The 12593-nt window shown below is 33.9% G+C and overlaps 1 protein-coding gene across 1 annotated transcript in view; it reads right to left on the bottom strand.

Moving 5' to 3' along the window:
• Positions 1–10337, bottom strand: part of LOC121984377 (vacuolar protein sorting-associated protein 9A-like) — a 37284-nt gene extending 26947 nt beyond the window's left edge. Inside the window, exons 1-2 of the mRNA XM_042537280.1 lie at positions 10052–10337; positions 4355–4502 (exon numbers count right to left, since the gene is read on the bottom strand). Of these exons, the coding sequence (XP_042393214.1) occupies positions 4355–4502; positions 10052–10170 (267 nt within the window). The 5' untranslated portion in view covers positions 10171–10337. The remainder of the gene's footprint in view (positions 1–4354; positions 4503–10051) is intronic.
• Between the last annotated feature and the right edge of the window lie 2256 nt (positions 10338–12593).

Raw genomic sequence — 12593 nt, forward strand, 5'->3', positions numbered from 1 at the left:
ATAAAAATTTGAACCAAAAAAAAAATCATGTCACAACGTCGTGGAGGGCAATGGTGGGGTTGCAGCACCATTCGCGACCTTGAGGCAACCTCGTGCTAGTTTAGTCTCTTGTTTTGAGCGGACGGCTCAGTATTTCAAACGTTATTTGGGGCACAACTTAAGTTTTAATCTCTTTCTAGGTTGGAAACTCTTGCATGACTCAAAATTTTAAACTTTGAGCAGTAAATGGGCACATGTTAAAGGAGATTACCTTTAACTATTGCCATCATCTCCCTCTAGATTTATGCCTCCACCACCCTTTACATCCAAACTGGAACCCTTACCACTATTCCTTGTCGCCCATGCTCCAACCATCACCACCCTTTCCACTAATTAACAGCAACACTCCTCCTCAAGTGCCTTTTTCCCCCTTTGCCCTCTCTGTAAAATCAATTCCCTCAACTTCGAGAAACCGCGTCTAAACCCCCTTTCCTTATAGATTTGAGCTTGGATCATGCTTCCCTCTCTAAGGACCTTAATAGCCCTCCTCCTTTAAACGTAGTTAGCAACACTCCTAATCATAGTAAAAGAGTTGAGATTTGTCATTCCTCATGCGAACAATAATGTTGTCAGTGAGAGACATTCATTTGTGAGCATGTAACAAACCAAAGGAAGCTCATGCAAATTAATTTGTGTGCACGGCTGCAACCCCTTCCCCTACCTTCATCTGAGCCATGTGTAGTGGATACCACCTCCTAATGTGTATTCAAAGGTGTGTTGAATTAAGATGAATGTTCTTTTGTGTATTACCAAATAACTCCCTCACATATCAATGCATGTTGGATAGTAAAACCTCTACGCATTGAAGCTGAATTAGCACTAAGTCAAATTTTGTGGGTGACCATCACTTAGGATAAGGTTCTTGTCTTTGCAATGTGGAATTGTCTCTTTTAAATAAGAGTCATCGTTGAGGTTCCTTACAAAGATAATTGCTTTAAGATATCCTACGTTACGAAATTGTCATTGCTTATAGTTGCATATCGGTATGTAGTCAAACGAAGGGTTTTACTTAAGGGAGATAAATCAAGTCTTTATCCATAGGACAATAGTAGTCATAAGGTTGTTTCTTGATCTCGGGTGTATTTGTGGAATCAAATAGAGATTCTCTTACCAATTAACAAAATTTTATACAACCACTAAAACTTAAAGATATTATCTTGCTATATTTTACCTTGAAACTAATATCTAAAAATGGGCAATAAACTTAAGGGCATATATGTTGCTAGTTATATTTATGGTAATGTTCATTAACAACTATAACATGCTACCACTAAGCAAAAATTGATATTTTAGTTATTGAACTTAATTCTTAAATGGTGATTCAAAGATTTAATGACAAATTACTCAACCACGTAGCCAAAATTGCTGAATACCCAAATCATGTAGGTAAGTTTCAAAATTACCAAATCATATACCCAATTCTACTTTTACCCCTCCGCATTCACTCACACCTACCCTAATTCAGACATTGTTCATTCAATTTCATTCTGAGCTCTCTAGGTCAGTCAATTTTGGCTCAGGTCTAAACCGACAGATGGACCTAGAGAACTCGGAATAAAATGGAACTAAGTATTATGTGTTTGTCTAATTCTCTTGATTATATTCATGCCCTCAAATATCATTTTCATACTCCATATTGAGAGCGATAATTTTTTAAACATGAATTAAATTTTTTAATCCATTGCTACAATGTAGCAATTGATTCAACAATGTTCATCAGCACAGTATGGTCCCAAATCAACTGTAGCAATCGAATGGGAGGGGAAAAAACGGAATTGGGTACATGATTTGATAATTTTGAAACTTACCTACATGATTTGGGTATTCGACAACTTCAGCTACGTGGTTCAGTAATTTGCTGAAGATTTAAAGAGAAAGATTGCTTAGTTGATATCAAGATAGGTTAAGCTATGTTAACATTTAGGGCTTAATAGATGCTATTGAACCTCTTTTGGAACCTTATCACTCTTATCTATTTTGTTATTTCATTAAAATTTGATTCTTATGTTATTTCCTCGAAACATATGTATTAAAGGGTAGCCTAGTATACTAAGCTCCCGATAGTATGTCCCAAGAAGGATTAGACCACATTAGGTTTATTGTACGTAACCTTATTTTGTATTTTGCAAGAGGTTGTTTCTACGATTCGAACTCGTGACCGCCAAATCACATGGTAGCAACTTTACCATTGCGCCAAGGATCCCTGTTAAACATATGTATTATGCTAACATAATTCATTTCTCTCTTATTGATTGGTTAATGCTACTTTCATACTATAATCGCGTGATATATGCTTAGCTTTGTTAAACTCATTATCATACTATAATAGTACTTTTCTCTAATTATGTTATTAATTTATTATACACATTTCTTGAATAAAAGAAAAAAATGTCAATTTGATGCACAAAGCTCCCGCCAATGCAGGTCTCAGGAAAGGATCTATCCTACGCAATCTAACCCTACTTTGCAAGAGGTTGTTTATGAAACTCGAACTAATAAGACAGAGAAAGTCCAGACAAGTCAAGGGGTGACTAGATGTCTATCAAGGAAAGAAACCAAGCAGGTCATAACCGAATGCTTAGCAAAGAAGAAGCCCCAGGAGAATGAACCTTAAGTAATAAGAAGACTAGAGGAATGAATTCTGAGTAAAGGGAAAATCCTAGGAGTGAACCCTAAATAGTAAGAAGTTTTGGAGGAGTAAACTCCAAGCAAGTGAGAAGTCTTGGAAGAGTGAACTCTAAGCAAGTAAACTTAATAGGTAAGGTAGACAAAGTATTAGATTTGTATATTGTTTATTATTCTGTCTTGAAGGAGCTGGACGAAGACTTGGAAGATCGAAACATATCCGACAATGTCACCAGAGCAAGTTCGATCGACCGGAAAGGAAAGATCATATCCAAGTGAGGCGGTCAATGGATTAGATTTGATTAAGCTCCAAGCGACTAGATGTGTTTCAAGCGACCGGAAGTTGCCACGTCAGCAGATCCAGAGTTCGCGAGGATTAGATTGAGAGTTAAGTCAACAGAGGTCCAGACACCCGGCAGGCTTCCAAGCGAGCGGAAAAGTGTCACGTCAACAACTCAATAGAGTTCTATGAAAGGAGGGTAGATCCTTGAGGATTCATAAATCAAATCAATTCATCTAATACTCATATTTTGTGTCCTTCAAGTTCAGCTCGTGCGATCCAGGAAGTGCTAGGAAGAGTGTCGCCACATTTAGGGCTTCCAGAAGAGATTCGGTCCTCTTTTATTTCTGTGTTACTTATTCCTTTTATTATTGATTATTTTGTTTGTGTTTGACCAAAATTGTAAGAGGTTTCTCCCTTGCCGAAAGGTGTCTAGAAAAGAGAAAGCAGTAGTGCTCAATGAGACAAAGCCTTGGATGTAGCAACCCTGAGGGGTTATAAACCAAGTAAAAAACCGGTGTGTATTTGTTCTTATTTTCTTTCTTGTTTTTATTTTATTATTCTGCCGCGTACTAATGAAAGAGAACAATACCGAAAAAAAAAAAGAGAACACGCTATTCACCCCCCAGCATACGTTCAATCCTACACACAAGACTTTATTGAGATTATTGTCTTTCCCAATTAGTGGTATTACCAAAGGCAAGCACTGAGGGTATCAAACTAGGATATCAGGTTGATCTTAGACAAACTCTTTTACCGGACGTTTTCAAAGAATTATTTGCAGCAAGATAAGGGTGTCACTTATTCTAATTTATCTTCATAAGTTATTTTTTTTATTATTGGTTTTCAGTTATTTCTAAACATATTTTATTTATTTTAATCATGTTTATTATAGTCTTTTCTACATGTTTTATGATTTGTATTTAGCTTTTGGTCATAAAGTGTGAATGCATTTTATAGTGCAGATTGACAACTAGCATAGAGGATGTCAATGGGATTATAATGATGGTAGATGGATTCCATCCCACATATCAAGATAGGAAATCACCTAGGTAGTGAAAATTTAAGTGATCTCAGCTTGCCTTAAAGCATGCCAAGTGTCGGCATAGCATGTTACTGAAACCATACTTTCAATCGAAGAACAAATCTCTAACACAGAACAAATATTAACTCATAATAACCAAGTATGAACAGATGTAAAAGATAAAGCTTAAATAGACATAAGCTGTACGGCCAATTAGTCAGGCCCTATGATATTAATACACAATGATTTTAAGATTTGTGACATTCAGATGTTATTAGAAGTGTTACATTATCTCTTACATCTCCATTTCAGGAACAAGCATGTAATCCAGGATGAAAAGTTTTATATATTAGCATAAATGAAAATATGGAAGTGTAATAGCTCACCTCCCCAGCACTTTCCAGTTCTTCTTCTGAACTACCAGCCCAAAGTGTATGAGCCCTAAAGGCCTCTTCCATGTTGGAAAGGAACTCCTGTACAGAAGCACTGTCTTTTTCTGGATCAGGAGCTCGATTTGAAAAGGATACAATGAAGCTGCCATGTCAATATAGTCAAATTTAAGCACTGTTGTGGAGCTACATGCAGTTGCAACTTGCAACCAGGATGTGTAAGCATATTTGCTTTAAACTACAAATAGTTTCTTATCACAAGAACTTGACCAGGAGATGGTTGAAAGAACATAAGTGGCAAACAAACTAAAGAATAGTGCACCCTTTGTTTCCAAGGAATTCACAGAAAGAGGCTGATGTGGTCTTTCTATGGAAACCGGCTTTTAAGGGATGGGTAACAATGATTTAATCCAAACTAAAAGAATATAAGAATGAAGATCAGCTTGTGTATAAAAAGGGATGTGTCTATTGTGACATTTGGACAATTGGAAATTTAAAAGCTAACCATGTTTTTTTGGTTCAATGATTTGACTAATTACGGGATGTATGAACATCGAATTTTAGGACATCTATAACTCGTGGGAAGTAGTTGATATTGGAAGGAAGATTAAACAAACTCTGAATGCTAAGAATTAATACAATGATGGATAATGCAAGATAGATTGATTGTTAGTCAAAGAGCAGGTCATTTGAACTGCATTTGAAACAATTTTATCCTTAATATGTGCAATTCACTAATTTGCTTTCATGTACTCCCACTTATTAATGCAGACAAAGAAATAAAATTCGTGGAAATAATTGAAGCTAAATTTCAAACTAGTTCATCTGTGATAAAAGGCTTCAAGATCAGAAAAGCAACAAATGAAAATAAATTCAAAACATTCAAAATTAACAGATCTACAATAAATTAGAATTTTGTTATTTGATAATTAATATTTTTAGTTTGGTAATAAATAGAGAATAATTATAATTCTATATAGATTAGCATATTTTCCTAATTTAGAATACTTATTTCTATTTTTGTTGTTAAGTATATAAAAGAAGTCCAGAGCAGTGTATTTTTATTATCTGTAAAGTAATACAATTTCCAATTTAACTTCTCTGTGTAAGTTTTTCCACTGATCGAGGTTATTTCCTTATTCGCTTCATTAATTTTGTTCTAAATTTCTAAGTGGTTCTATGGTTTGATTTTGGTGCTGCATCAATTAGTATCAAAGCTAAAACGGTGAAACCTGGTGGTTCAGTTTTGGTGCTAATTATCTCCATCATCCACATCATGGTTTAAAGTGTCGTGCCGAGACAGTCGAAACGGGCGAAATATCCCGTTCCGCTCGGCGACCGACACCGGCACGACCTCGGCACCAGACCTGCAATAGCTGTGACATGTTGCGCGACCCCGTGGTCATAGCGGAGGGGTTGCTCGACCCCACAACAGCAGTAACCCTTCTGCTGCCTCCGCGAAGGTGCGACCCTACGGCCGCTGCAAAGGGACCACCGTAGTCGTACCAGAGGAGTCACGCAATCCCCGCGGCCATGGTTGAGGAGTCATGCAACTCTGCGGCAACGCCGAAGTCGCGTGAGCTCGCGAGTGGTGTAGGATTTCAAAATTTTTTAATTAAATTTAGGTTAATTATTTTAATCAACTCCTAGCTATGATGGAGATAATCAAAAAGCTTTATTAAACCCTAATAAAATTATCTAATTAATTTTATATTTCATTTATTTTAATTTAAAAATTATAATAAAATTTTTATTTATTTATTTATCTATTTTCATATCTCTTCTTTTTTTAAGATTATTTTTTATATTGTTTATTTTTTAAATATTTATGTTAAATATTTTATTTTTTAACTAATATATTTTATATTTATAAAATACTGAAACTATATCGGCACGGCACGATACGATACCGAAACCATATCGTTCCGGTCCAGAACCGAAACCTCAACACAGGTCGAAATTTTAAACCTTGATCCACATCTTCAAAAGTTAGTTCCACCCTTATCCACGGCTCATTCACAACAAGGCACAAACCCAGTTTCTCTTTCCTAAAACTGATTTTTGTTTATTCAGTTGATAATTCTAAATTGCTCGCGTTTAATTTTTTCTAATAAATTCATGCTTATTAGCATCTTATTCATAAAAATCAAAAATATCATCATTTTTTTCCAATTTAGTTTAGACATCATTCATGAAAAAAAATATATTCCATATAGTTAAATTATCATCCATCAAAAAAATATATTTTTTATTTCGTTTAATCATCATCCATCTAATAAAATATTTATTATTCAGTTTAGTTATCGTCCATCAATACAATATCATCATTGATTTAATTATCATACTTGCATGTTAGCAATTGATTAAATTCTTCTATATCTCATTTAATTTATAACATTATTATTTTATAAGTATCATTACTTATCAATATTTGATTTATCTTGATGAGAAAAAACACCACACCTACCACTAAATATATGTAAGATTTAGATTTTAGGAACGTGTGCCCCTTGTGAATGGTGAACTTAAAGCATATAATGGTTATTCTTTGTACATTGCTAAATAAAAAATCATAATCACATCGTCAATGTCTAAAAAAAATTCATTATTTTTTTAAATCATGTGTTAGGACAAATGCCCCTATATTTGATAGAACTACAGATCCTAATGTGTTTCTTGATTAGTTAGACAATATTGAAAATTATTTTGACCAACATAATTTAACCTCCATCAAACAAGTATGATTTTCCAAATTCACACTTAGTGAACCCGCTAAAAACTATTAGTGATGTGTCTAAATCATTAGAGAACAAGATGAACAGAAACCCATCACACATTAGCACAAATGAAGAGAAAATTATTGAAATGATAAGGCTTACTAAACTTTAGGAGATGATTGTATAACAAATATGTAAAAAAAATAAAACAACCTTTCTCAAGTAACTGAACTCGCAAACATTGCCATAAAATATTAGTTCTCTTACAATCCATAAACTTCTAATTAAAATGAAAGAGTTATGCTCCAATAAACCTTTTGATAACTCTACTTTAGTAAAACAACTTTCTAATGACAATTTAGAAGAGTACTTCAAAGACACCTTAGATGAGTCTCTTAACAATGTAATATAAAAAAAAAATGTTGACTTTGACCTCTTTAGAGACTAATCAACTCAACACTAACCATGACTTAGACTCTCAAATCTTATCTCATTCATGTTATCAAAAGGAACCAAATGAGAAAGCTAAACAAAACAAGCATTATGATCAAGTAATGCAATATACCAACTTAAAAATTTGCAAATCACTTTGTACAACCCTTCAATATTTACTTATATCTTTGATATTTGTCAACCAATTGAATTAAATGTATTATTTTCTTCTATATACCAAAACATATATCGGCTATACAATCTTGGAAACTATAGTGAATAATGATTATTATAAAATATTTAATGGTACTGTAAATTTCCTTATAGCATTTTTAAATTCAAATTTCCTCATCACATCTACATTAGGTGCATTCATATCATACATATCCACTTTATTTGGTCATATTGTGAAAAATTTTGATTACAATACTTATTCATTTATCTTTCTAACTTATTCAAACACAAGTTCAATTTTTAAAGAGGGCATTCAACGAGAAGTTTGAGGGTTCATCTTCGTATGCTGATCTTATTACAAGCTTTCTGAAATCCTCATCATTGTTGTGTTCATGCCACAAAATTTCATTGAAGGCATAAATATTATTCTCGTCATACAACAAACTCAAACATTTTCGTATTCATTGAAAAGGACAACCAAAAAAGAATTTCTCAAAATCAAAGTGCAAAAAGAGAATCAAAGTGCATTAATTTCTTTCTCATTGAAAGAGACGTCCAAAAAATAAAAAAAACATTGCCAAATAGAGTTATTGAAGCAATTATTCCTTATGCTTGGAAACCATGACCTAAGAAGAGAAGTCGACAACTTGTCAAGAGTCAAGTTTCAATAGGGAAAAATAATACAAGCAAGGAAACAAATATCATGAAAAATAAAATAATTTTGAAGAAAATAAATTGAAGATAAATTTCAAATTGGCTCTTCCGATATAAAAGGAAAGAAATTGGAAAAACTTTAAGATTAAGAAATATTCAAGATGGGTGCATCTACAATAAATGAAAATAAATTGAAAAATACTCAATATCGGCAACAATAAATTAGAGTTTTGCTTTTTGTTATTTGATCATTAATATTTTTATTTTGGTAATAAATGAGGAATAATTATAATCCCTATTAAGATTAGCATATTTTCTTTATTTAGAATATTTATATTTGTATTTGTTGTTGAGTTATGCCTATAAAAGAGGTCCAGAGTTGTGTATTTCAATTATTTTTGAACTAATACAATTTTCAATTTGACTTTTCCATTTGGAAGTGTTTCCTCTGGGTGAAATTATTTCCTTATTCGCTGCATCAATTTTGCTCTAAATTCCTGGACAGTTCAACGGTTCAATTTTGGTGTTGCATCACTTGTAGGTATAGTAAATATTTTGTACTTTTTTATGGTAGTTGCTTTGATTATTTGATATACATACTAAGATTGGCAACCAAATAATATGGAATTGCAATTCTATTTCTCTTTTTTTACAAGATTCTTGTGCTGGGTAAAAAAAACATAAATATAATATCATTGTTCCAAATTTTTGGATTTGTAATCTTAAAATTGGTCAGATTTATGATTGAAAATACTCAGAAATTGATGAGACTAAAGAACTCTACCATATAACACTACATAAATCTAGATTCCAAGCATAAGAATGAAATGCAATTCTTTATTATCACTTACTTAAATTGAAACGTAAGAAACAGAATTAAAATTCTTAATAGTTCTTTTATAATATCAAATTGATTTTTTTCCTTTCAGCAGGAATCACTTCAAGACAAACTTTTGATGCCCCAACCAAATATATATCTTGGAACTTCAAACTTAAATGAATGTTTTCTGGATGAAGATGATAATGTGTAGGTGGCTCGTTGTTTACAGTCTCCCTAAACTTAAATTAACCTACAGTTGTACATGCTAGCCATAAGAAATAATGAGAAAGACCTCCCAAAACTATGAAAGAATCAGGGGAAATTAAATACATTCCTACGAACTCAATTAATTTATTAAATCCCATTGCAGTGATCCAACCAATCAATAACTTGGACAAATGATCTTAGAACATAGAGTAAAACTTTGATTTAAAGTGAGAGCAAGAAACAATTATCATCGACAAAATGCAACATCATTTCGGAGAAAGTAAATTATTCATCATTCCTGAGAGACTAGGTAAATTCCACAGAGTTTTCAACTTCCAGGTTTTTCTACCTTCTCCAAGGTTATAAACAGAAAGTAAAAGTCCTGCGAGAGAATCAGCAAGGACGATTAACAAGAATATTTTACTTAGAATTAGAAAGCATCATCTACACGCGATCATCACAGAGTCTAGTAACGAGGAGACTGAATTAGGTAAGCCAGCATTGAGCATAGGATTGAAAAGCGGCTAGAAAATTGAAAGCAGGGGACATGTAAATCCTCCAGCTAGAATTACATCGAGAAAGGCCACAAATTTAAGATCCAAAAAGTAAATCGTCATATCGAGAAAGGCCAACATGTTAAAGATCCAGAGGAAAACGAAAGAATAGAGGAACTAAGTGAGGGAAGCTGACCTCTTGATCGATTTGACGAAATCTGCCGCCGATGGGTGGCGCATCCGCTCCAAGAAATCGTGCCAGGTGAGCGGGGCGGTGGAGGAACCGAAGGCTTCGCCGCTGCCTCCGCCCTCCATCTCCTAGAGAAAGCCTTGGAATCGGAGTCAATCAAGACCAAGGAAATTGGCGTCCCAATTCTTAGCTAGGGGAAAAAAAGGGAACGGAGCGATGAATTCCTTGCGGAGAAACGAACGAGGTTGGAAGTGGCGGAAGGGAATAGACACGACGAGTCGCAACTCTAAGTTGCTGCCAAGCTGGCAATCATGACGATTTGGACAGAAAGTAGCAAGGGCAATAGCCCCTCCTCATTTCAATTCCACTCCTTTTTCATAATCCAAAATGTTCAAAAGGATTTCTTATTTTTTATTTATATTTTTTTATATATAAACGGCATTCTTTATCTAGTAAAAATAAAATATTATTACGATGCCCTCTAAAGAGGGACGACTAGGCTTCAAGTTTTATCGATTGTACTTGTATATAAATTTAATATACAGTAAAACTATAAAATATATATAGTAATATCAATTTGTATTTGATTAGGAAAGGTCTTGTCTCACTAGAGCCTCAGACTAATGTGGGTGTGAAGACTAACGTGCGCGTAAAATTATTATTCAGGTATTTATGATTCAATCTCTAGCTATGATATATTTATAAAGATTTTTCCTTTAAATAGAATATGTAACTATAGAATACAGGGCTTCTAGACCATCTGTCATGAACACTTCTTAATTTATCTTAGCGGTCGATATAAAATCTTCATAGAACCATATCAAAAGTCCCTGATTCAATATTACCTACTTCATAGTTTTTTTATGCATCATTACAAGTCTAATATACCTTTTTAGGATAATTTTTTTATAAATAAAAAAATCTCTGATAAATTCATATTCTTACAATCACATAATACTACTAATAGATAGTAGTCATCCGTAATTTACTTCATATGTGTTAGAAGCCTTGAACAAAATAAATATAATATCATCTTTTGTCATATAATAAAATAAATATAAAGTAATAAATAAAAATTACACAAAAGAATGTCATCATTTATAGAAGCCTTGAATACGTTAACCTATCACCTTCTAATCAAAGGAATAACAACGTATTGGGAGATTTTTTTTTTAGAGTAGTCAAAGAATAGGATTGATAATTGAGTTGTATTTTGCTGTGTAAGCTCCCTTTTTGTAGTTATGTTTCTTTGACCAAATAAGTGTTCTAGTCGAGCGAATCAATTGTTATCTCATGACCATTCTTCAACTATTATCTAGTTTTTAGTCGTCCGAAGACTATTTTCAGTAGATCGAACTCCCTCCACATCAACTTCTCATCCAGATACGCAATGCATCCTTCGTTGACTAGATCTTCTAGTTACTTGATCACTTTATCACCCCTAACCCAAAGTTTATCTATGCCACGTGTACACCACATCAGCATATGATTGATGCTCTGAGTTAATCTACCTGTCTGATTGCTTGGTAAGGCTGAATCAGATGTATCAGTCGACTGTTATAGGAATGACAATCAACTAATGACCCAAAATCACAAATATAAGGTTTAAGGGGGTTGTGGGTGTTGTTGTGGTGTGAGCAATCAACTAATGAGTGATAACAATCAACTAATGAACCCTAAACCATGAGTTCAAAGTTTGAAGGAGTTTAAGAAGGTTTATGGTGTGATCAATCGATTAATGTGTTTCAGCAATCGACTGATTCATTAGTTGAGCACTATTGGAGCAAATATAATATTTCGTGAAGGATCGAAGAGTGTGATAGAGGGGGTGAATATCGCACTTTAAAAACTTTCTTTTGCTTTTAAGACAAATCAGAATGAGTAGCGAAAAATAAAACAATACAGATAGCACAAGTTGGTTACTTGGTTCGGAGCCTACGTCGACTCCTACTCCAAGACCTGTGATCTTTGATCACACCGTTGGACAATCTACTATGATTTTTCTTTCCAAAAACTTCAGAAAAAAGAAATGCGTACAAATACAAGTAGAAGATAGTAATAGACTACTATCTTCTTTCAAGTTAAATACAATGCAAGCTTAAATATAAATATACCGACAAGAATAGAAGATGAAGTTCGGTCGGCACTTTTGGATGGAGTAGCTTGCTTGAAGATGAGAAGTAGAGCAGTAGCACAAATAGATACTTTGCACAGAGATGAACAGAAAACTTCGTCACTGCCTTGGACCTCAAGCTTCCTTTTTATAAACATGGTTCGATCGACTGATAAACTCATCAGTTGACTGATCCATTTGGTCGACCTAACCTCCTATTGGTTGACTGAACCGTGGGTTTTCCTTCTTCGTTGAGATTCGATCTTCGCACATTAATGAGCTTTAATGGTTCGACCGGCTGATCTCCTTGATCGTTCGACCAATCAGTCTAGTTTCCCAATTCATCGAGATCCTCCATTAATGAGCTTTAATTGCATTTAATGTTCGGTCGACCGATACATGGTTCGGTCGACCGATCAGTTATCTGACCGGACT

The sequence above is a fragment of the Zingiber officinale genome, chromosome 5B (genome assembly GCF_018446385.1).
Source record: "Zingiber officinale cultivar Zhangliang chromosome 5B, Zo_v1.1, whole genome shotgun sequence".
Taxonomy (NCBI): Eukaryota; Viridiplantae; Streptophyta; class Magnoliopsida; order Zingiberales; family Zingiberaceae; genus Zingiber; species Zingiber officinale.